Source organism: Sus scrofa, chromosome 8 (assembly GCF_054392235.1).
Source record: "Sus scrofa isolate SSC_HxYL_T2T_F1_AM1 chromosome 8, Sscrofa_HxYL_maternal_Yorkshire_Landrace_v2.0, whole genome shotgun sequence".
In the NCBI taxonomy this organism is placed as follows: domain Eukaryota; kingdom Metazoa; phylum Chordata; class Mammalia; order Artiodactyla; family Suidae; genus Sus; species Sus scrofa.
In genome coordinates, this window is record NC_139390.1 from 131951591 (window position 1) to 131978283 (window position 26693).

Consider the following 26693-nt stretch of genomic DNA (forward strand, 5'->3'; position numbering starts at 1 on the left):
TTTTAAAAAAAATTGACAATAAACATTTACTTATTGATATGGAAGAAAAATTTGAAAACCACCTTCTCCCCTAGATTACACAAAAAAAGACAAAGGGATCAAATCAATATGATTTAAAGAAGTGATAAGTATAGGAGTCAGAGGACTGAGAAATAATCTTTGATTAATGTATCAAATCAAAGAATACACACAATGGAATCAATAATGAAAAATATAATAGAAGTTCTGTTATAAGTTCAGGAGTTCTCATTAGTCTGCAAGTGAAAGAACATTCAAGACTGCAGCAATTAAAAGGGACTATCTGCTAAAAATATCTTAGGATTTGATTTTTTTGTTTTTTAGGGCCACACCCGTGGCATAGGGAAGTTCCCAGGCTAGGGGTCGAATCAAAGCTACAGGTGGTGGTCTACACCACAGCCACAGCAGTGCTGGATCTGCAACCTATACCACAGCTCATGGCAATGCCAGATCTTTAACCCATTAATCAAGGCCAGGGATCAAACCTTCATCCTCATGGATAGTCAGTATAGTTAATCACTGAGCCACAAAGGGAATTTTTTTTTTTTTAATTTCAAGAATTTTCAAGGTAATTTCAAAAGTTACCTTTCTGAAGAAAAAAATCTGCAGCCTACGAAGAGACAAAAAAGCCAGTCAAAAGCTTGTTAATTGAACTAAATAAATGCCTGAAGGTAATGATACAATATCTCTAGAGATTTGGAGGGAAAGAAATGGGATTCATTAATTTTCTAGGTCATATGTATATATAGTTCATTTATGCAAGAACAATATTTTTAAATTTTTGTTTCTTGGTAATATTATCTTCCTTAAAATATTCCTAAAGACATAAATCCAGTTGACAGGGTGAAAAAAATGGAGATTTCAAGATTGGAGAATTCGTGGTGTAAAAGTATTCTGTTGAGAATGAAATGGTTAGAACTTAATAATTACAAGTATGGTCTACTAGTCAACTTTTGTTTCATAACCACTTCAAAATTTTAGTTACAGAAAACAATAAGCTTGATTAGTTAGTGTGGCTCAATGTCAGGCTATGATGACTATCTGCACATAGTACATACTCAGTAAATATTTTTTGAGTTTTAAGTGAATAATATTAATAACTGGACAAAATGTCTAAGCATACAGATAACCAGTAATTTTTTTTTGCTTTTTTTGGAGGGGGGGGCACACCTACAACATATGGAATTTCCAAGGCTAGGGATCAAATTGGAGCTGCAGCTGCCAGCCTGCACCATAGCCACAGCAATGTGGGATCCAAGCTGCGTCTGCAAACTATACCACAGCTTAACAACACTGTATCCCTAACCCACTGAGCAAGGCCAGGGATCGAACCTGCATCCTCATGGAATCTAGTCAGATTCTTAATCTGCTGAGCTGCAGCAGGAACTCTCCAGAAATAAATTTTTAAAACAAGCTGTGTATCTTCAAAATGATACATGCTAAGGAAGAACAACATAAACCAGAATTTACAAATCTCAGGAAAGAGGTGACATACCTCAAGAAAGGAAAAGAAGAGAAAAAAAAACCTCCTAGAAATGAAGATTAAACTGAATGTAACACATAGATAAAAAATGGATAATATCTTAAGAGAAAGAGCAAGTGAATAGAATTAAAAAATTAAAGCAATAGAAAGGTAAATATATTTCAGGAAAAAATATTGAAGATAAGCAAAGAAGATCCAACATAATTATAAGTGAAATCCCTACAGAAGGACTCCAAAGTAAAGATGTAGAAGAAATAACAAAAGAACTGTAATTTAAAAAAATTTCCTGAAAATTATAAGAATTTGAAACTATGTATTGAAAGAAGACATCATTAACTGAGAATATTAGCCCAGATGGCCAACACCAGTACATATTCTAGTAAAATTTAAACTTTAAAGAAAAAAAATGTTAAATGCCGTGGATATTTAGACAAAAGCAAGCAAGTGATTTATAAGGAAAAGATTGTATTATTAACATGACTTTTAGCAAGTCTTTATGCCAGAAAAAAATAAAGTATTGTGTTTAGGATGCTCAAGGAAAAAATGTGTTATCCAAGAATTTTATATTCAGTAAGAGTGCCTTTCAAATATAAAGGCACAGATAAACTATCAACATCATGCAAGAACTCCGTGAATACTGTTCTCTTGAGTACTCCTGAAGAATCTTTTAGAGAATGAGATTCATAAAACTAAAATGTCTAGAGACAATGATGTGAAAACAGATATTCAGCACTAACTATATAGTTATTTGTAGAGCAAAGACAATATGAAGTTTCAAAGGTGAAGAGAATAGTATTTAATGGCTGTTTGATCTGTCAATGCATACCTTTTAAAATGGGAAGAGAATGGTGGGAACATATGAAAAAATATTTTTTAGCTTCTTTTTTTTTGTCTGTGCCTGCACCATGTGGGAATTTTTAGGTCAGGGATTGAACTCGTGCCATAGTAGCAACCCAAGCCACTGCAGTGACAATGCCTTATCCTTAACCCACCACACTACAAGGGAACTCTAGTTTCTTAGTAATTTTATTGTAGTAAGTATATTAGTATTAGGTGGTTATGTGTGTATTGTTGGATAAAGCAAATGAATAATTCTGTCATTTCCTATTTCTTTGAGAACTAGAGTCCTCAAGTTGAAGAAAGGAGATACAGATATGACAGGTTAGCATGTAAATCCTAGAGTGCACAATGGTCCTTTATTTGAACTGAAAGTATCTATAGGAACTTATGAGGTTTGATATACATCATCTGTGATTAGTCCAATATATATCCCTATCTCCAAGATGTGGTCTTAAAATATTATCTACCACTAAAGGAAACCAGGACTTTTTAGGAAAAGGTCAGATTCCAGTTTGGGGTAGGAATTGTACAGAATGAGTCTGGAATGTGTTTATATAACAAAAAGCAAGAAGATTATCAAAGACCACTAACATGTCAAAAAGATTCAGAAGTCAACTTTAAGAGGCTTCTACTGTGGGCCAAGGAATGAACTTTGAACTTCAATAAGATTAAAATTGCAATTGTTTGAAAGCCATATACTGTTTAAATTTATGAGTTTTTTTCTGATACATTTTTAAAAAACTGTCTTTATTTATTTATTCATCATGGCTGCACTCGCAGCATATGGAAGTTCCCAGTCCAAGGACTGAATCCAAGCTGCAGCTTCAACCTATACCACAGCTGCGGCAATGCTTGATCTTTTAACCCACTGCACTGGGCCGGGATCAAACTGTATTCCACAGTGGCCTGAGCTGCTGCAGTTGGATTCTTAACCCATTGTGCCACAGTGGAAACTCCAAAAAACTGATTGTCTGTAGATAATGAAGGAAACATTTAATTACTATGAAAACTAATAAATATGGGAAAAGAATCACAGAAATGTGGTACATATACACACTGGAATACTACTCAGACATTAAAAAGGAATGAAATGGGAATTCCCATCATGACTCAGCAGAAACAAGTCTGACTAGTACCCATGAGGATGCAGGTTCAATCCCTGGCCTCGCTCAGTGGGTTAAGGATCCAGTGTTGCTGTGAGCTGCGGTGTAGTCAGCAGACATGGCTCGGATCTGGCATTGCTGTAGCTGTGTAATTAAAAATTAATTAAAAAAAGGAATGAAATGACATTTGCAGCCACACAGATGCAACTAGAGATTATTATACTGAGTGAAGTAAGTCAGAAAGAAAAACACAAGTGCCATATGATATCACTTATATATGTGGAATCTAAAATTATGATACAAATGAATCTATTTACAAAACAGAAATAGGAGTTCCCATCATGGCTCAGCGGTTAGTGAACCTGACTAGGATCCATGAGGATGTGGATTCAATCCCTGGCCTCATTCAGTGGGTTAAGGATCCAGTGTTACCGTGAGCTGTGGTGTAGGTTGCAGACAGAGCTTGGATCCCAAGTTGCTATGGCTGTGTTGTAGGCCCGCAGCTACAGTTCTGATTTGACCTCTAGCCTGTGAACCTCCATATGCTGTGGGTGTGCCCCTAAAAGACAAAAACAAAACAAAAGACAGGAATAGACTCACAGGCATGAAGAACAGACTTGTGGTTGCCTTGGCGGAGAGATGGAGAAGGAAGTTGAGGTTAGCAGGTATAAGCTATCATGTATAGAATGAATAAACAACAAGTTCCTACTGTGTAACGCAGAGAACTATATTCAATATCCTATGATATTTCATAATGAAAAGAATATTAAAAATGTATAATATATGTATAACTGAATCACTTTGCTGTGCCGCAGAAGTTAATACAACATTGTAAATAAACTAGATTTCAATTAAAAAATAGTGCTTTTATCTTGTCTTTATAAAGAACTGTACTAGGTAATCAAATAATAGATGAAGGACAGTATCTCTTTATAAAAGTATTCCAACTAGGAAATGAAAAAGAAGTGATAAAATTTGAATCACTGCGAAAGCCTGGCCCAAATTTCTGACCTTGAAAATCTTAAGACATAAAACGGCTAACCACTAAATTTAAGGTTTAGTTTTGTTATGCAGTAATGGATAATTGGAACATATATGAACATTTTTCCTGCATTTTTGTCTCAAAGGTACTGATTTGCTTAGAATTTAAAGGTTTCTTATTTTCCCTTATTAAAGTCTCCAACTGTGTAGAAATCTTAGGTTCATTTCCTATTCACCTTAAGTTGGCAATATCTGAATCCAAAAGTCAACATTAGATAGACTTTGTTTTATGTGTCATCACATTTTCTCCTGCCTTCTTTGCCAGAAGAAATATTTCCCACAATAGTATATAGTTCTTCTTTCTCAGTAGTATAAATGAAATTTAAGACACTTTTTCCTTAGAAATATAAACCTATACAACATTGTAGTCAACTATAAAAGAAAAAGATATACTTAGTCACAAAGGCATTATCATTTCTAATTTGTATTAAGATTTTTTTAGGATTCAGCATGGTAGTTAAGATAAAGTTCCTACAATATAGACTATAAAATATAATTTTGTCAGCAGGACCTCTCAAATGTGGTGACTAAGATTTCAGAAATAATTTATTGCTTCAAGGTCCCAATGGGGATAGAATTCACCTTTCAAATTAAAATACATATTATGTGGGGCTGCCATGATGGTTAGTTTTTGTGTCAGTTTGACTGGGCTGAGAATGCCCAGATAGCTGATAAAACCTTATTTCTGGGTGTGTCTGTGAGGGTCTTTCTGGAAGTAATTAGCATTTGAATCAGTAGACTTGAGTAATGAAGATTGTATTATCTAATCCTTTGAGGGTCTACATAGAACAAAATAGTGGAAGAAAGGCCAATTTACTCTCTGCTTGAACTAGGACCCCTATCCTTTCCTGCCTTTGGACCTGGTCTCAGGCTGTTGGACTTGGGTCTTGGACTGGAACTATACCCCTGGCTTTCCTGGACCTCCAGCTTGCAGAGGGACTTAGCTGCAAATCAGGTAAGCTAAACCCTTGTAATAAATCTGTATACTTGTGTTTCTCCATAGAATCCTAACACAGCTGCCAAAATCCTGTCCATGGACTCAGTGAAAACGTTTACTAGCATCCTCAAATTGCTTCATTAAACAAGAAAAAAAGGCTTTGTGGAAATTTTATTATTTCTTTTTCGCTTTATATATACCAAAATAAAACCAAGAAGCAATTTGAGGAAGGAGCAACCCTTCCAAATTGGAATTGAATTGAATAAGAAACCAAACAAAATAATAAATAGCAACAGAGATTAAAAATGGAATCTGTAAACCTGGATCCTTTCTTAACTTGATTATCTTAAAAATGTAAGCCTCACCTCGTTGGTAATGGAAACTTGTGTAAATTAATCTTACCTCCCACACACAAATTTAAAATGGAAAGACAAGATGCCAGATCATAAAACTAGGTAGATTGTTCTTCCTTGGTAACAGGAAATTAAGACAAATATTACCAATTTGTAAGCAAATACTTCTTTTCCTAGATTAATCGTTCTTAATTTGGGGGGGAGGTGGAGAGGACAGTAATGAACCTCTTTTCAGAATCTGATTTTTAAAAAGCCGTGGAATGCCTTCCAGAAAACTGCATATGCACACAACGGGTTATACATAATTTGAGGAGGTTCGTGGAATTTCTAGTGCTCTGTGAACTTCACATTAAGAAATTATGGGGAGTTCCCATTGTGGCGTGGAGGAGATGAATCCAGCTAGGAACCATGAGGTTGAGGGTTCAATCCCTGGCCTTGCTCAGTGAGTTAAGGATCCACAGCTGTGGCTGTGGTGTAGGCCAGCAGCTGTATCTCTGATTTGACCCCTAGCCTGGGAATGCCCATATGACATGGGTGCAGCCCTAAAAAGCAAAAAAAAAGAAGAAGAAATTCTAACAAAGAAGTTCTCAGTTGTAATAATTCTGGTGGGATCCATGGTGATATCCTTGCAGGTGCTTTTTTAAAACTTAAAACCTCTACTAACTGCCATTATCAATTTAGAGGATTAAAAATATCGAGTATTTTTCACCTTTTGATAATTACCTGCTATATTTTGTTAACTATAATAATTGCTTTTCTGGAAAAAAGTAGGATTTAAATTCTAAGGTATATAATGCTTGCTTTTCAGTAACTTCCGGTTATCTTTTCCTTGATTTTTTTCATTTTAATTTTTCTTTTCTTTTTTCTAGTTATGCATGTCTTATAATTGTCAGGATACTCTCAACTGGAAACTTGAGTTTACACACATGTGCACAAGGCTGTACTTTTTCTTCCAGTGTCCTTGCAATTCAGTTTCCTCACAACACTGTGTAGTCACTGTTTTGTTTCTGTCTATACCCATAGTGTCAGGATGGTGCTTGATACTTTGTAGGGCTGCACCCACATGGATTGGGTGGTTCCCAGGCTAGAAGTCAAATCAGAGCTGCAGCTGCTGGCCTACGCCACAGCCACAGCAACACAGGATCCAAGCCGCCTCTGCGACCTACACCACAGCTCATGGCAATGCCAGATTCTTAATCCAGTGAGTGAGGCCAGGGATCGAACCTGCATCCTCATGGATACTAGTCTGATTTGTTTCCACTGTGCTACAACGGGAACTCCCTATTGTAGTAATTCTTACCTTGAAATTATCCTTTTATATCTGCCACTCTGAAAATGTCATGTTTTGCAGTTATTTAAGTGAAACTGGATCATTGTAATCAATCATGTACATATATATATATATATATATTCTAATTGAATTGGTCTTTACAAAGAGATTCCAAAAGAAAATAAGTTATTTCTTTCCTTCAGCCATGTCAAATACAGTAAACATTAAACATAGTTCAAAATTCTTCCTAATTGGTAGATGTACTTAGTCAAAACAGTCCGGGGGATAGATTACATGTTAAAATTTTATACTTTTGTGCAGCGTATGTTGTCTGTGGATTGTTCCTATTTAGGTGTTTGATAATATTATAAATGCCTTACATTATACATGTCTGTATTCTTAAAAGTAGAAGCATTATTGAATCAAAAATAGGGGCTTCAATAAATAGTCATGATATGTTTATAATCAGCCATAGTGAGGAAGATGAACTCTTCTTAAGTAATAAAAATTAAAGTCATTGTGAAATTAAAGACACCTGTGTTCAAATCCCATCTCTTGTTTACCAGTTGTGTGATAGTCTCTAAATTTCCTCCTATGTTATGTAGGGAAAATAGTACTCATGCCAGAGGGTTTCTGTGGATTAAATTTGAAATAAGTCATGCTTCGGGCAGGACTTAGCCAATAGTTAATACCAAATAAATAGTTATTATTTTTAGAGTGGAGTTCATCTTGCCTGTGGCTTAGGCTTCTATTAAACAAATTATGTGAAAGATCACTTTTGATTAAAATTATCCTTATAAATTCTATAATTCGTCATAAATTATAGGGTACAGAAATTTGTATATGGTACATAACTCCCAGTAATTTATTTAATTAATCATTATCATGTACCTACTTTGTGCCAAAGGACTGTGAGAGGTGCTGGGAAATATAAGGATGAACAAGACTGATGTGATTCTTATATTTCCTCAGATGACTTAGAGTCTGTCAGGGAGATAATAACCATCAGTAACAACATTGTACTATATATGCTGTAATAGTGAAATTAAAGTGCATAGTACCAGAGAGACCCTAGTGATTTGGTGGAGAAAGTGACAGCTGAGTCCTGAAGGATGAGTACAAGTAAACCCGTAAAGGAGATGCAGTGGTGACCAGGAGAAAAGAGGCTGAAGTCCTTTAAAGGTCGTCTGAGGGAGAATGTGCTTAATCTCCAGGGTGGAGGAAAAGACCAAAGGTTTTTTAAGCAGTTATAGTTAAGAAAGTTGACTCTGGTGTCTATAAGCCTTGAATTGGAATGCAGCAAGAATGAAGGCCTGTCTTTACAAAGAAATGACAGCTAATAAATGTAGAGGAATGATAAAATTGTTAAACCATTACTTTGTAGCCTTAAAATAATAATTTAGGAGTTCCCGTCGTGGCACAGTGGTTAACGAATCTGACTAGGAACCATGAGGTTGCAGGTTCCATCCCTGGCCTTGCTCAGTGGGTTAAGGATCCGGCGTTGCCATGAGCTGTGCAGTAGGTGGCAGATGCAGCTTGGAACCCGTGTGGCTGTGGCTGTGGTGTAGGCCAGCGGCTACAGCTCTGATTAGACCCCTAGCCTGGGAACCTCTAATATGCCACAGGAAGCAGCCCTAGAAAAGGCAAAAAGACAAAATAATAATAATAATAATAATAATTTAGGCAAGAATCACTCACGGCTAATGGTCACATGAATGGGTAAAAAGATGATGAGGAATAGGATGGTCCCAAGGTATTCAAGTTTTCATCTCGCAGGTGATTTGCTAATTACAAAGGGAAATATGTATCCTTACAACGCAGAGATCTGGTGAGCTTGACATTGTGTGCACCTTGACGTAATACAATAAGAAGTATGTTATGAATTGTGTTTCCCCCTAGATTGCATGTTGACATCCTAACCCCCAGTGTCTTAGAATGTTACTGTGTTTGGACATAGGGACTTTAAAGAGATAATTAAGATAAAATGAAGTTATATGGGTGGATCCTAAACCAAGGGAGTGATAGTGGAGATGGAGAAAACAGGATCACTTTTGAAACAAAATTATTCAGTAGAACTGGCAGGATTTGTTGATTGTTTGAGCTGTGGCGGGGGTTGTTGGCCAGAGGAGAAGAGAATTCTGGAGTAAACAGTGATGTAGGTGTTGGCTCCTCTGAGGTGGGCAACAAAGGAGAAGGAAGAAGAACGAGTTTGGGGGAAATGATGACATCAACTTTGGATAATGACAGCCATCAACTGGGATTTCTGTCATGATAACACATCATGGTACAGACGTGCTTGTAAGGCCACTCGTTTTTCCCTAGATGACATTTTAATGTAGTTATATTTAACTGTAAAATCAAGAGCTGTGCCAGGCACTTACAAATACATTATACATGATAATCATAATAATCGTCACGCAGTTCAATTAAATATTTGGTGTGTTTTTTCTCTGAGCCTTAGTTACTCACTGCAAAACAGGGATAATACTTAGTCATGTTATAATAAATGTGAGAAATTATGTTGTTTCCAGGTGTCCAGGTACCTTCTATAATGCCCATATATACCATAAATGCTTAATAAATATATGTTGAATTGAATATATCTTTGAAGTTTCCTCATGTTCACTTCTCATTCTACCAATAGACAAGCTTATCCTATGAAAATAAAGCTATTGAGTTTTTTATGCTATAAGGTGAAAATTCAAGACAAAAATTGTAGAGTATGTTTATAAAAGACATGTCCATTCATTTAATATTGACTATACTCGTGAAGATGTTATTTCGATGTTATAAATGAAGAAATTGATTCTTGGAAAGATTAAATGGCAGTGACTTAGACCATTTTAACTGGTAGAAGGCAGAACTAAGAGTGGAAAACAGACATGGGCTGTCTCCTCCTGCCCCACAGGTGCTGTAGAAAATGCTGAGTTAAAAATCTGAGCAAGAATAAATGAACAACTGTGAATTTTATGTGATTATAGACATTGCCTCAAGTGATGTGCAGTGACACTCTACACAGGTTTCATGTTTCACTTTTAATTTTAAGCTTGTGACTTTTCTGAACAGAGATGAAATTCATGAGGGCTAAGATGGGTGCTGTGTGTACAGATTTGCATAGACAAACACCATCTTTCACTGGAGATTAGTTGTAAACATTTGAATTTATGTTCTGAGACAAATTTAAACTTAAGCCTTTGTAGAGGGCAAAGCATAGGTCTTTACAGAGGTTGGTAATCTATCACAGATCTAATTCAAAATCAGTTTAATTTGTTGTCAGATTGCCACCATTTTAAAAGTATTTAAAGACAAAAAAAAAAAAAAAGGTAAGTACTCCTGGAAAGGAAATTAAGTCTTAGGTACATGTGTCAATGAGTTTCTCATTCACTCATGTTCACTCTCTTATTCCTTTTTTTTTTTTTTTTTAAGGGCTGTACTTGCGGCATATGGAAGTTCCCAGGCTAGGAGTCGAATTGAAGCTACAGCTGCTGGCCTACACCACAGCCAAAGCAACTCAGGGATCTGAGCCGCGTCTGGGACCTACACCACAGCTCATGGCAACACCGGATCCCTAACCCACTGAGTAAGGCCAGGGGTCAAACCCCCATCCTCATGGATCCTAGTTGGGTTTGTTAACCACCGAGCCACAAACGGAACTCCACTCTCTTCTTACTCTTGTATCATTTTTATAATACATGTTTATTGATGTATAATTTATATACAGTAAAATTTACACCTTTTGATGTATAGTTCAATGAATTTTGACAAATATATGTGGCCGTGTAGTTACCACCACAACTAAGATATATATTTTCATCACCCCAGAAAGTTCCCTTTTGCCCTCCTGTTATCTGTCCTCACCCTTCTTCCCCAGTCCCTGCCAGCCATTGATTTGATTTATGTCTCAGTAGTTGTGTTTTGTAGGCTATTTACAATGCTTGATGCTAGGGGCGCAGAGGCAAGATCTAGATCCTGCAGTGAAGTATCTTGTCAAGTGATGGAGACAGACATGTCAACAGGATATTACCACAGGGTGAATGTATTACAAATATACAAATTACATACCATAGCAGTACAGGACACATACAACTAACTTTGTGGATATTGGAAAATGCTACTTTAAGGAGAGGATAATTGAGCTGGGTTCTGAAAGGATGAGTTGGAATACGACAAACAAAGAAGATAGGATAAAACTGTCTGACTTGGAAGCAGTATCTACATATAGGCACTACATTTTGAATGTTTTTGTGTCTGCTGAAAAGGGCGTGAAGATGAGTGTGGCTGAAACAGATCTATTCAAAGTATGTGTGAGGGTCAGTATTCTACTCTGCATGCATCTGTGTACCAACTTTAGGCATTCATTTCCTGAGCTAATGAAATAATCTATCATTAACACTTTGTCAGTGGCTATTTCCGCCATTTATCTTTGCAGTTTAAATTTGATTTTAAATTACATAGTGAAAGGCTTGATTCTGAATCATCAGCAAACCAGTAAGGAGGTTAACAGAATTTGAAGCAGTTGAATTTGAGACAGTTTTTGTATTAGAGAACATTTCTTGCTTCTACAGAAATTATAACTAAGGACCACTTTTGTATAACAACAAGAAGTCCCAACTTGGTATCAGTTTATACCTTCCTGTCTTCCTTTCCCTTGCTTATTTCCTGTTTTAATTAGGAGTGGTTTTACTTCAAACAGCAGAATAACATGGCTTATATCATAAGGTCCTTTATCATTTTCCTTATAAGAAGTCTACCGGTTGTTGGTTTCAAAATTGGCCAAAATATCAGGAAGGCCCCAGACTTTCCTAATTTTTTCTCCAGCATTTTTAGCATTTTATCCACTTATCCACTTATTATTATCTTGCAGTTGTTTGTCAGAGGGCTGCACAACTCCAAACACCATACCCACATTTAAGGCAAGAAGAGAAGGGGCAGTGCAATGAGCTTTCTTTTTCACTTATCCCCTTTGTTAGAAAGCTACTCAGAAGATGCCCTTATCAGTTCATTGAACAAGAACTGGGTCACATGTCTGCCTTAGATCAAAGGGAGGCCAGGAAAATGAGAACCTGGTTTTCCTAGCTCTGTAGAAGAAAGTGACAAAAGAAAGGGCAATTAGGAATGCTTTTATATTGCCAATCAACAGTGTTTGCCACACATCCCAACAGTCTTTTGAGTCCTATTTGGTAAAGGAAATGACTACCCTTAAATTTAAGAATTCTACGTGTTCTCTTTGTCTGAAATATCTTCTCTGCTCCCATCTCTTTCTACCGCAATCATTCGACGCTTCACCGCCATTTCGATGCCATACTTACTATCCTCAATTGGGTTACATCCCTCGCATCTTCAATTCCTCCTCCTGCTTTAACCCCACAACCTGGTCTTCCCGGCGCTAATCCATTCTCCAAAAATATCACATCAGCTTTACAAACTTATGCGGCTCTCTGTTGTTCCAGAAGGTACAACCTCTTAAAGCAGGCATGAGACTCTGTGTTCTAGCTCCTGACCCGGAGTTCCTTTCCAGTCTCGACTGTGGCTCTGACTCTCCCACCCTCACTGCAGTCATACCAAACTTTCAGTCCCCCCCATGCACCATTTTCCCTCTCCCTTTCTAGCCTTCACACAGACTGTTCTCTTGCCCTGAGAAACCGTTCCTTGCATTCTGGTGATGTCTCATGCACCTTATTCACTTCATTTAGCTGATCGACTTTCATGCCCTCCCTCAATCACGCTCAGTGTCCTTAGATCATACTGTTTCCCTATCAGATGCTGTTATCACACTGTATTGGGTATAATTGTATAATTCTCTGTCACTGCTCATAGATTCTAAGCTGCATGTCAGAGCTTATTGAAGTGTTCTTTGAAATGATGCTTTAGAAATATTTGGGGGATAAAAGAGTGAATGACTTGAGCTCAGGCTGAAACTCACCAAGGTTAACTGGATTAAAAGAGAAATAATTAGGAAATATATACACATACTTTTAACAATTTGGTATACAAACACCTTTGATATTTCATGTTGAATTTGGGAATTAAATTATAGGGGGAAAATAGGTATTAAAATGTAATTGGTTAAATGTGAGCTCTTAGTGCAAATTCTGGGAAAGGTTTGTTAATATCATAATCCCAAATCTATTTTTGCCATATGCAGCCTACATACATGGACTTATTTATTTGATGAAAGATTTCAAAGGTGAAGGGAAAAAAATCATTATTTCAGCAATGATTTGTCATTACAGGTCTGAACTGCCAGAGGCACCAAGCCACCCAAAATCTATGTAGCATGAGTCACAAACCAAACAGGTCTTTACTGTGTCTGAATTCCAGTTCTTAATCATGAAGTTAGCTGTGAACGTGACAACATTTTAAGATAAAAGAACTGATTATGCAAGGGACATTTTGTTTCATACATTTCTTTATACTTAGGGAAGAATCTATACAAGATATATTAAAAATAACAAAATAGTTCACAATATGTTTTCATATCTAAATGAGCTATAAGCAGTAAAACATTTAGAATCATTTTTTAAAGAATCATTTTAAAAGCATTTTCCAAAAACAAAACAAAACAAAAAGGAGTTTCCTTTGTGGCTCAGCAGAAATGAACCTGACTAGCATCCATGAGGATGCAGGTTTGATCCCTGGCCTTGATCTTTGGATTAAGGATCCAGCGTTGTCATGAGCTCTGGTATAGGTCTCAGACATGGCTTGGATCTGGTGTGGCTGTGGCTGTGGCTGGTGTAGGACAGCAGCTGCAGCTCTGATTTGACCCCTAGCCTGGGAACCTCCATATGCCATGAGTGTGGCCCTAAAAAGCAAAAAAAAAAAAAAAAAAAAAAAAAAAGTATTTTCCTTCTCAAAAATGTTAATTTTCCCTGTAAAATAAGGAGGAATTAGCCCAATGGATGGATTCTGTTGTGATACATAATGAGTACACAAATATTTGTTGACTGAATTGATTGGTTCGAATGAGTATAAAAAAATCTAGGTTTTACTTTGCTGTACACCTGAAACTAATACAACATTGTAAGCCAACTATACTCCAGTAAATTAAAATTTAAAAGAAGAAAATCTAGGTTCTGACCCCAGCTTGAGCTGCGTGATTATATATAAGTCATTTAACATAAGAGACTAGTAAATATGTAAATTGTTTGGTATATTAGAAAGTGATACTTTCTTTTGGGAAGAAAAGGGTAAAGCAAGATTGAGAAGATCAGGGATAGGGATAGGTGGTTAGGTGAGTGCATATGCTTGACATGAAAGAACTGTCAGTAAAATATTATCTACCATTATTACTTTGGTTCTTACCTGAAAATGAAAAACATTAAGTGGAATAATTCCTAGTGCTTGAAAGATATTTGTGTTCCATTTCAGGATTTTGTAGCTAATGGGCTCTATTGCAAATTTCTAAGTGTTTTTTTTGTTGTTGTTGTTGTTTGCTTTTTGTTTTCTAGGGCTGCACCCATGACACATGGAAGTTCCCAGGCTAGGGGTCGAATCAGAGTTGCAGCTGCCAGCCTACACCACAGCCACAGGCCACATCTGTGACCTACATCACAGCTCATGGCAATGCTGGATCCTTAACCCACTGAGTGAGGCCAGAGATGGAACCCCCATCCTCATGGATGATAGATTTGTTACCATTAGGCCACAACAGGAACTCCTAAAGTCTTGTAAAGTTATTATACTTCTATTTTTTGCTTAAGAATTTGAAGGGGTTTGTCTTCCTTATGATTTCTGTAAAACAGTTAAGACTTTAATCATGTAGGGATTATCAAATTGATTTTTAAAATACACTGATTGTTTAAAGCAACATAAACTCAAAATGATAATTTTAGTGCATTTAAGAAAAAATATGTAGGAGTTCCCGTCGTGGCACAGTGGTTAACGAATCTGACTAGGAACCATGAGGTTGTGGGTTTGATCCCTGGCCTTGCTCAGTGGGTTAAGGATCTGGTGTTGCTGTGAACTGTGGTGTGGGTCGAAGACGTGGCTCGGATCCCGAGTTGCTGTGGCTCTGGCGTAGGCCGGTGGCTACAGCTCCAATTAGACCCCTAGTCTGGGAACCCCATATGCTGCAGGAGTGGCTCAAGAAAAGGCAAAAAAAGACACAAAAAAAAGCAAGAAAAATTATGTAATAGTGTGAAGTAGTAGTTTTTTGTCAAGTCTGTTTCCTTTGAATCTTATTGATTCATGGTTGTTTTTAAGTTTTTCAACAAATACTGGCATATAGACTTAAGTTAACACATTCCTGTTTGAAACTGACATAGTTATTATTGTCTGGGAAACAAACATTTGCATCACATAAGTTAGCACCTGTTTCCAAAGACTGTTGAGCATCATTAGAAGTAGGTGTTCTGCATTGCTGTAAACTAGAATCCATGCTATCAGTCCTGGATGAGTTTCTACATGAATATTAATTTTCTTAAATGAAAAAAGAGTAAAAAAAAGTCGTCAAATGTGTAAACCAGCTTAACTGTCCATGTTAGAGGACTTGAGAAAGGGCGATATAATGTATGTTGTTTCTATAACAATCTTAACTGTTCCTTTTCCTGCCCAAGTGTCTAGATTCCGGCAAAATAAAATGTACAATAGTTCTAAATACTCTAAATGTTCTAATAATCTTCCAGTCTTCATCCTCTTCCATTTATTTTAGCTGCTATATATGATACTTTTAGGAGTTCCAGAAGCTTTGGTAGAAAAATTTCAATAATTTAAAAATATATATATGCATAATTATTTACATAACAAATTATCCATCAAGCATAGTAGGTTAAAACAGCAAACATTTATTGTTTCACATTGTTTTTGAGGATCAGGAATCTGGGAGTGACTTAGCCAAATAATTCTAGCTCAGGGTTTCTCATGAGATAGCAATCAGATTTTTATCTGAGGCTGCAGTCATTTCAACACTGAAGCAGGACTGGAGGATCCACTTCCAAAGTCATTCATGAGTTATTTGAAGGTTTCAGGTACTTACTAATGAACCTGGCCATGGCAGCTAGCATCCCTTGAGCAAGTGATCCAAAAAGAGAATGATGGAAGTGTCTTTTGTAAGCTGGTATCATTCCTGACATTAATAGTTAAGTCTATTAATAGCTAAGTCTACCCAGCTGACTCCAGCTGAGAGTCCAAAAGACTTTAAACCAAACATCTTTTTGTGTGTGGATTATTTAGGGAAGCAGTTATTTCTAACTATTTTTAACCAAGAGACCAGCTTTGAATTGGCTTTTCCCTTGTGGAAAGATTGTAACACAACTCTGACACACTCATTGTTAAATTATCAGAAAAAAAACTTTAAAAAAGTAATCCTTGGAGTTCCCTTGTGGCACAGCAAGTTAAGGATCCAGCACTGGCACTGCAGCAGTTTGGGTACTGCTGTGATTTGAGTTTGACCCCTGACTGGGAAATTCCATGTGCTGTGAGTACAGCCAAAAAAAAAAAAAAAAAAGGAGAGAAATAAAAGAATTTTATAATCTTCTGTAGAAATTATAAATTAGCAAACAAAAAACTGAAATTAAAGAAATAGTAATAAAACACATTTACTAGGAGAAAAAAAATCCAAAAGTTTTTCTTTGATAAGAACATTAAAACAGAGCCTGGCCCAGAAGAAAAAAAAATAGATACAAGATTGAGATATTACCAAAGATCAGAAGGTAGAAAAGGAATTATGAGACCATTATATAAGACTTTAGGACTACATATTTGAAAACCTAGAACAAATGGATTATTTATGGAGACCAGTGGTTCTCAGAATGTAGCCCCTCAGTCAGTAGTATTAGTATCACCGGGGAACTTGTTAGAAGTAAAATTATCAGACCCACTAAACCAGAAACTCTGGGAGTGGGACTAATCAGTTTTAGCAAGAATGCTGAAGTTCAAGAACAACTGAAAAGAAGAACTGCCGTAAAGGTGACTGGAAAGGTGATTTAAACTATAACATTAAAAAAGTCACCTAATGAAAAAAAAAAAGTCACCTGATGAGGTCCTGCTGCATAGCACAGGGATCTATATCCATTCACTGTGATAGAAGATGATAGAAGATAATATGAGAAAAAGAATGTATGTATATGTGTAACTGGGTCACTTTGCTGGACAGAAGAAATTGACAGAACATTGTAAATTAACTATAATACAAACAAAACATTTAAAAAGTCACCTGGAGGGAGTTCCTGCTGTGGCACAATGGGTTAAGAATCCAACTGCAGGAGTTCCCGTCGTGGCGCAGTGGTTAACGAATCCGACTAGGAACCATGAGGTTGCGGGTTCGGTCCCTGCCCTTGCTCAGTGGGTTAACGATCCCGCCTTGCCGTGAGCTGTGGTGTAGGTTGCAGGCGCGGCTCGGACCCCGCGTTGCTGTGGCTCTGGCGTAGGCCGGTGGCTACAGCTCCGATTCAACCCCTGGCCTGGGAACCTCCATATGCCGCGGGAGCGGCCCAAGAAATAGCAACAACAACAACAACAACAAAAAAGACAAAAAGACAAAAGACAAAAAAAAAAAAAAAAAAAAAAAAGAATCCAACTGCAGGAGTTCCTGTCGTGGCTCAGTGGAAATGAATCTAACTAGCATCCATGAGGATGCAGGTTTGATCACTGGCCTGGCTCAGTGGGTTAAGGATCAAGCATTTCTGTGAGCTGTGGTATATAGGTCGTAGATAGGGCTCGAAGGCTCAGATCTAATGTTGCTGTGGCTGTGGTGGAGGCTGGCAGCTACAGCTCCGATTTGACTCCTAGCCTGGGACCCTCCATATGCCGTGGGTGTGGCCCTAAAAGTCAAAGAAAAAAAAAAAAGAATGTAACAAAACAGAGAACTCTACCCTGTATTCTATGATAACTATGTGGGAAAAGAGTCTGAGAGAGAAAAAAAGAATGTAACAAAAGAAAATGGAAACTCACTGAGTGAGAGTGAACTTACTCTACTCAGATCCTGTGATAAATGCTCATGCTATATCATATTAAACCATACATAAGTACATACACACATATATTACTACTCTACACATACATATATTGTGGATGTCACAGTTTTGCAAAAATGGGATTATGGAGATACTTACCTGCATTTTGCATTTCTTCTCAAAAGTACGCCTGGAGTCCTTTCTGTTCAGTAGCTCTAGTTCATTGCTTTTAGTGACTGCATAATATTCCATGATGCATATGTAGCATTATTTATTTAAAGAACATTTCACAAAGTGAGAGGTTTTTTTTTTTTTTGTCTCTTTTTGTCTTTTGTTGTTGTTGTTGTTGCTATTTCTTGGGCCGCTCCCGCGGCATATGGAGGTTCCCAGGCTAGGGGTCGAATCGGAGCTGTAGCCACCAGCCTACGCCAGAGCCACAGCAACGCAAGATCCGAGCCGCGTCTGCAACCTACACCGCAGCTCACGGCAACGCCGGATCGTTAACCCACTGAGCAAGGGCAGGGACCGAACCCGCAACCTCATGGTTCCTAGTCGGATTCGTTAACCACTGCGCCACGACGGGAACTCCAAAAGTGAGAGTTTTAAAAAGTTTTGCTCTTACTCACTATCCTTGCCCCAGTTGCACCTTGAAGCTCTTGGGCAAGAGAATTCCACATGTAAATTGCTTGCTCAATAACAGATCTGATTATTGCTTTGGGCTGGCTCTTTTTCAAGAGGAAAAATGTCAAGTATTCTTTTTTTTTTTTTTTTTTTTTTTTTTTTTTTTTTTGACATATCCACAGAATATGGTATATGGAAGTTCCCGGGTCAGGGGTTGAACTTCCTCCGTAGCAGTGACCCAAGCCATTGCAGTGACAACACCAGACCTTAACCTGCTGCACCACAAAGGAACTTCTAAGTGTATGGAAATAATAGCTGAAGTCCATAGGAATCTCAATTAGGATTTTGGAGGTTTCCTACTTTTGAGAAGTGTCTTAAAGAAAAAAAAAAAAAAAACCTACTCTATCTTTCTAAACACAGGTCTTATCTTGTTTTAAAGTTTAAAACTCTTCAAAGACTTCCATTGCCCTTAGATGATCCAAATTCCTTAAAAGGGCTAATTAAGTACTTCAAAACCTTTTTTTCCAGTCATATCTCCTTTTTGCACTCAATTCTTAAAGCATTCTGACCTGTGGGAAAGTTACCTGGGAACCTTGATGGTGTCACTCACTTCTGAACTTTTTCATATCCTTTTTTTTCTTTGAATTACCCTGCTTCTTGCTTCTCTCATTTCTGTTCATTTTTCAAGCCTCAACTTGGACATCTCCTTTGAATGCCGTAGCAAGTCCTATACCTGTAGAGATCTTTCTCTTTGTGCTCCCACAATGTCTGTATTTGTTCAGTTATACTCTTACCTTTTAGAGGTAGTGTCTGTTGCATATTTTTACCACCTGTCATGTAAGAGGCACTCAACAAAAATTTGTTGAATGAATGAATGCATAAAAAAATCAGGCTGCTAAGAAGAATGTAAGTAAAGCTGATTTAGAAACCAGATTTGGCCTGAGGATGTAGCAGTAAAAAGGCCCGAGGAGGTGAGAAGATGATCTGTCCATTTGGCTGAGGGACATCTTGGAGTTAATGATTCGCAATGCAGGCTGAAGAAAATTTTAAATCTTTGATGAAATGATTCAGCAATATTTTGTAATTAAAATGACCAATAACTGTACAATTTTATAAATATTGTCCAGAGGCCAAAGTGTTAATGCCACATTAAAACATTAGTATAAGCAACATGGGTGGACCTAGAAATTATCGTACGAAGTGAAGTCAGTCAGAGAAAGGCAAGTATCGTGTGAGCTCACTAATATGTAGAATCACTTAATAAAAAAATGATACAAAAGAACTTACAAAACAGAAACAGACTCAAAGAATTAGAAACACAAATTAATGGCTACCAAAGGGGAAATGTGGGTGGGGGTTGGAGGGATAAATTAGAAGGTTGGGATTAACATAAATACACTATTATATGTAAAATAGACAAGAAACAAAGACCTACTGTATAGCACAGGAAAATCCACTCAAAATTCTGTAATACGCTATGTGGGAAAAGTTATGTGTAAGTGACTCAGTTTGTGGTATACCTGAAACTAACACAACATTCTAAGTCAACTACACTCCAATAAAATTAAAAATAAAATAAAATATTAGTATAGAGCACAGCTCAATACAATTAGTTTTAAATCACTTAAATTATGGAAGTACAAGTACCATGAAATAAATTGCAAGGCAGTCTCCAAGATAATGTTTCCAAGAAACGAGATCAGAATATATTATATCAGAATATCACAGTATTTTAAAAATAATCTTCCTGTCAGGTCAATAATTGATTTACCGTCTTCTCATAGTATGATTAATAATAATTATTTTTAATAGAATATATAGGTTCTGTAATATTTCATTGCATTTGTTATTAAATTGTAAATAACTATCATGTTTTTGAATTGTTAGTACATTCTTGTTCTCTTAAGCATTGAATGAATTAAAAATTTTTAAAAACAGCTTTATTGGAGTTCCTGTTGTGGTGCAGCGGAAACGAATCCAACTAGTGTCCATGAGGATGAGGGTTTGATCCCTGGCCTTTCTCAGTGTTTTGGGGATCCCATGTTTCCCTGAGCTGTGGTGTAGGTCTCAGATGCAGCTTAGATCCCATATTGCGGTGGCTGGCAGCTGCAGCTCTGATTCAGCCCCTAGCCTGGGAACTTCCATATGCTGTGCATGCAGCCCTAAAAAGCAAGCAAACAAACAAACATAGCTTTATTTTTTTATTTTTTATTTTTGGTCTTTTTAGGACTGCACCCACGGCATATGGAGGTTCCCAGGCTATGGGTCCATTTGGAGCTGTAGCTGCTGGCCTATGCCACAGCCACATCAACCCAGGATCCGAGCCGTGTCTGCACTGTGTACCACAGCTCACCATGATGCCCGGTCCTTAACCCACTGAGTGAGGCCAGGGATTGAACCTGGGTCCTAATGGATACTAGTTGGGTTTGTTAGCCACTGACCTACAATGGGAACTCTTCAGCTTTACGATATGTAATTCACATTTCAAATAATTTAATAGTTAATGTGTACAATTCAATATTTTTTAGTATATTCACAGAGTTGTGCAACCATCACCACAATCTAATTTTAGAATACTTTCTTCTCTCCTAAAAGAAACCTGAACCCATTTCTTGTCACTTCCCATTCCCTTCCCTCTTTCCTCCAGCCCTAAGCAACAACTAATTTATTTTGTGTCTCTATAGATTTGCCTATTCAAGACATTTTATGTAAATGGGCTTATACAGTATGTTGCTTTTTGTGTCTGGTGTGTCTCAGCAAAATGTTTTTTTTTTTAATTTGTCCATACTGTAGCATGTATCAGTACTTCATTCTTTTTTTAATCATCAAGTAACACTCTATTGCTTGGTTATACCACATTTTCTTTATCCATTCTCAATTGTCAGATTGAATGAACTTTAAAAAGCATGTTTGAATAAAGTACCCTAGTCATTAATTATAGAAGAGTTTACTATGAGAGCAGACTCATCTACAATATGGAATTAAAATCAATTGATTACCAAAATACCCTCTGATCTTAGTTGTTGGTTCAAAAGAGTATGTGTAACAAAAATTTCTAGGAAGAGTACTTTTCCCTACAAAATCTAGGATTCTATAATTTCAGAAATATGCCACTTTACCTCACAGGATTGATGTGAGGGTTAACTGATAGAATTCAGTGACCTGTTTGTGGTGTTCGGGGTTCAGATTAGGAGCTAGAGTGGTCCTATCATTCAGCTTTTTCAGGCTGTCCCACCACTCTTGCTATTAACTGCACCAAATCCTCTGCTCCCTTGATTCCTCCTTAGTTTTGTGATCCTTGAGTCCACTCCAGATCTTAGGTTTCATATTCAGCCACAGTGTGCCTTCTCTGCCCAGCACTGTGTGTATTTGGCCCTTCTAGAGGTGGTTCCATATTGTGCTGGTTGATGCCTCTGGATATATTTTATCTTCAGTATTACTAGGGGAATCAGTGCCAATGTAAAGTCCTTTTATAGTCTTTGGACAGTTTTCCTTTTCTTTCCTGTTCTGTTTGGCAGTTATTTCAATCATACTTAGCCGTCTTCAAATGCTCTAATTCCTGTATGAATCACAATGAATCACACTCAGTAGAAGAGCTCACTATTGAGAAAATTCTGCTGATTAAGGGAAGAACAACTTACCACTTTATCTATATTTAAATCCACTCATGTTTCAGTGTTCTTGATCTGTGCTCTTGATTTCTATCTCTTCAGGGATCTTGTTTCTTCTCTTGTCTACAGCTTCATCAGCTTCCTATCTTTTCACTCCATTAGTTCTTTTAAAAGAATTATACATGGATTCTTTCTTTTTCTCCTGTTTGCTCTTCAGACCACTGAGTTTTGGGACCATTTCACCAAGAGCCATATGTAACCAACCCTTCATTTGGTTCCCTTTTCTCAATTTCCTCATTCTTTCCCAGGTTGGGCACAGAAAAGCAAGTCTTTGCTTCCGTAACTCTTTCATGTGTATTTTCTCCACTAAACTGTACGATAAGGGTTTCTGGAGACAGGGTTGTGCCTTTTTAAAAAAAATTTAATTAATGAATCAATGAATTTACTAATTTATCTTGTTATCTTTAAATACTCAGAGACCTCATTCATTCTTGGCACATAGTTGCTGAATGGACCTTGGGTTTGGGGAAGGGAAGTTGCCAAATCAAAAGAGATGCTTAGGCTTCCTTAAATTTGTATGGTAAAATGTTATTAATACAAATATTTTAGAAATTGTATGCTGTATGGGAAGTTCAAAGAGAGTTGTCAGTGCCTTCATTGTCCATGATATGTTTCTTTATCGGAATTGTGGTATCACCTTTGCCTGATATTAGATGACAACAATACAGTATTATTAGTCCTAATTTCAGTTAACTTAAAAAATATTGGCTAAAACTTTACTTGTTTGGTTTGAATCTGGGATCTTCTAGGCAAATGGTTTATTAATATCTCAGAAGTATTGTATATTGTATCCAAAGCTTCTTTCTTATGTTCACCCATTTTTGTAAATTAGATGTGATAGCCACTCTTTGAAAATGGGTTGATCATTATGTTTGTAGATATTTTGTCTAAAATATTTTTTCTGGGTTGATTTTATTTTCTTATTTTGCATACCACAGAAACAACCCAATTTGTCACTTTCGGTAGTCTTATTAAGAACGCTCATCTGATCTTTCACTTTGGAAAATTATTAGTAATGATTTAAGTCTGTCATGTACAGATAGTTTTTTGTTTTCCTCTGATGCTTCCCTGAAAGCTTTTACAATCAGCTACAGGCCTGACCACTTCATCAGCAAAGGACAGTGCTCTGTGGAAAAAGATGATGCAAGGTATTATTCGGTATAGGCTTCTGATGACATTGCTTAAACAACTTTGACACCATACTAGTGAATGAGTCAGGATTTGTGGAACTCCAGTCAAGAAGCAGATGAGAATATGAAACTGCTAACCCAAGATCAAGCAGCATGAGAATTAATTACATAGGACTAAATGAACTAATGAGAGATGATTATAGTATTTGTTTGGAATATTGTTTTTTTTTTCATTTCCCCAATGCATTATTTTTTTTCTACTGTACAGCATAGTGACCCAGTTACACATACATTTATACATTCTTTTTTCTCACATTATCGTGCTCCATCGTAAGTGACTAGATGTAGTTCCCAGTGCTACACAGCAGGATCTCATGGCTAATCCATTCCAAAGGCAAGAGTCTGCATCTATTAACCCCAAGCTCCCAGTCCATCCTACTCCCTCCCCCTCCCCCCTTGGCAGCCACAGGTCTATTCTCCAAGTCCATGATTTTCTTTTCTGTGGAAAGGTTCATTTGTGTTGTATATTAGATTCCAGATATGTGATATCATATGGTATTTGTCTTTGTCTTTCTGACTTACTTCACTCAGTATGAGAGTCTCTAGTTCCATCCATGTTGCTGCAAATGGCATTATTTTGTTCTTTTTTTATGGCTGAGTAGGGAATATTGTTAATTTTTTAATATTCTACTGTTTGGATATATAGGGAACTGCTTTCTTTTTTTCTCCTACACTATCTCTAACTCAACTCTAATCTATTTAGTAGACTTTGCTTTTTAAAACAAAATTAAAATATTTGTAAATGATCTTTTTCTTCTTGTCTGGCCCTCTAGAATTTGGAAAATGTTATTGAGTATTCTTTATTTTATTTTATGTTTTTCTTTTTGGCCGTCTTGTGGCATATGGAATTCCTGGGCCAGGGATCAGATCTGAGCCACAGTTGCCACCTATACCACAACTGTGGTAACACCGGATCCTTAACCCACTGTGCCAGGCTGGGAATCAAACCTGCATCCCGGCACTGCAGAGATGCTGCCAATCCCGTTGCACCACAACAGAAACTCTGAGGATTCTTTTTTTTTTTTTTAACATAATCTTAGATTTTATTTTATTTTATTTTTATTTATTTATTTATTTATTTATTTATTTATTTATTTATTTTTTGAGGATTCTTATTTTAATAGCAATATAGTTATTTGCATAAGTTCAAAATAACTTGTCTTCCTTATTACCAGGACATAATTGGAAACATTGCTTATGCAACTGAGACCTTGCCTGGAGAATCATATTTGAGAATGATGTTCATTTGATCTATATGACCAGACACTTTTTTGGAACTAAGATTGACTTTATGGAGCTCTCTTGAGAAAACTGGCCTAGTACCTGGCTACAGTGTTCTCTGAATTACAGGTGACTAAAGAAGTTTACTTCGTGGAAGGGCCAGGAACCTTAAAATACTTTGAGGTTCTTAAGAGAGAAATTATCCCAGATTTATAGCTACTTAAGGCGCAGTTAAACAGCACATTCTTGGCTTGACTTCCTAGCCTCAAGAGACCTTTAAAAATCTAATCCGAGATTTCACATGATAGTTTTCAGCAAAACAAGGCCTAGATGGTAAATTACTCTTATCATTACACCTATGTAAATAATCAGGCTACATCTATTTATACCGGTTTTTATTTTGCCATCAATGATAGTCTCTTTGTGATTATCTGTGATCGAAGTATAAGTGATGGTAGAAGGAAGTTTTGTGTTTCAATGAGTTCATGGTTTTGAGCTCTTTGCATACCTCTTTGTAAATTACAGATAATCAATGGATATGCCAATTTTGTCTTATTTGGCAAAGATTTAAATAAATTATGACCCCTCCCTGTGGAAAACTCTGTTTTGGTACCTACCTGTAAATTGAATTCAGTTCAGTTACATTGCTTGAAATTGTCAGTCCTTACCAAATTTTAAATTCTACAAGTTTCCTCTCATGTCTGGCTAGTCATCCAAACTGCTTCCAGTTTTTCTCCCTTCTGTCTGACTCTACCAGAGTGCTAGGCTCCCTTATAGCTGACCCTTCCCAAAGGTTTGGAAGAAATCTTGCAGGCTAAAGCCTGACGACTTGATATAAACCTTGAAGGACTGCTCGCTGCAACAGCCCATGTGTAGGTCAGGTTTCCCCCTGAACTAGTCGTTGTCTGAACCACTAAGGAAGTCCAGAAAAATGCTTGGGACAAGCATGCCCTTATTATGAAGACATAATCAAAGCTGTGGACAACATCCCGAGAGCATCGGCATCCTAGCTTGAGAGTGTGAGACTCAACAAGCAGTGCTGCATGACCAAAAAATTCTTCATAACAACCTCTTAGAATCCCATGGACTGGTTATCTTTGTTGGGAGAAATTTCCCCCTCTCCCCTCTGAGTTCTTGTGACTGGCTAATAATAAAACTGACACAAGACAGATGAAAAGGAAAAATGAAACAAATTCTAATTCCTGTGCATGTAGGTCTCAGAGAAGTGGGACCTAAGAAATGGCCAAAAGCAGGCAGCTTTTATATTTTTTAGACAAAGAAAAAAAAATTTGTGAGAAATTGACAGTACCAAGAAACTTAGGCTTTGGGTACTTAATTAAGAATCCCCCACAGCAGGGGAGTTCCCGTCGTGACTTAGTGGTTAACGAATCCAACTAGGAACCATGAGGTTGCAAGTTTGGTCCCTGGCCTTGCTCAGTGGGTGAAGGATCCAACATTGCTGTGAGTTATGGTGTAGGTCGCAGACACGGCTCGGATCCTGCATTTCTGTGGTGTAGGCCGGCAGCTACAGCTCCGATTAGACCCCCTAGCCTGAGAACCTCCATATGCCGCCAGTGTGACCTTAGAGAAGACAAAAAAAAAAAAAAAAAAAAAGACTCTCTCATAGCAATCAGACAAACAAAAGAAATAAGCGTATCCAGATTGGAAGAGAAGACGTAAAAAATTGTCACTGTATGCAGATGACATGATACTATATATAGAAAACCCTAAGGACTCCACAAAAAAAACTACTTGAAACTATCAACAAATTTAGCAAAGTAGCAGGATACGAGGTTAATGTTCAGAAATTGGTTGCAGGAGTTCCTGTCGTGGCTCAGTGGAAATGAATCTGACTAGCATCCATGAGGACACAGGTTCGATCCCTGGTCTCACCCAGTGGGTTAAGGATCTGGCGTTGCTGTGAGCTGTGTTGTAGGTTGCAGATGCAGCTCAGATCTAGCATTGCCGTGGCTGTAGTGTAGGCCAGTGGTTACAGCTCCAATTTGACCCCTAGCCTGGGAATCTCCATGTGATGCAGGTGGGAGCCTAAAAA

The 26693-nt window shown here is 37.2% G+C and overlaps 1 protein-coding gene across 5 annotated transcripts in view; it reads left to right on the forward strand.

The window, feature by feature from the left end:
- Positions 1-26693, forward strand: part of LOC146401057 (uncharacterized) — a 499586-nt gene that overhangs the window by 3144 nt on the left and 469749 nt on the right. For all 5 annotated transcript variants that reach the window (XM_084973438.1, XM_084973441.1, XM_084973440.1 and 2 more), the window contains exon 2: positions 5319-5440. In XM_084973438.1, the coding sequence (XP_084829564.1) occupies positions 5319-5440 (122 nt within the window). The remainder of the gene's footprint in view (positions 1-5318; positions 5441-26693) is intronic.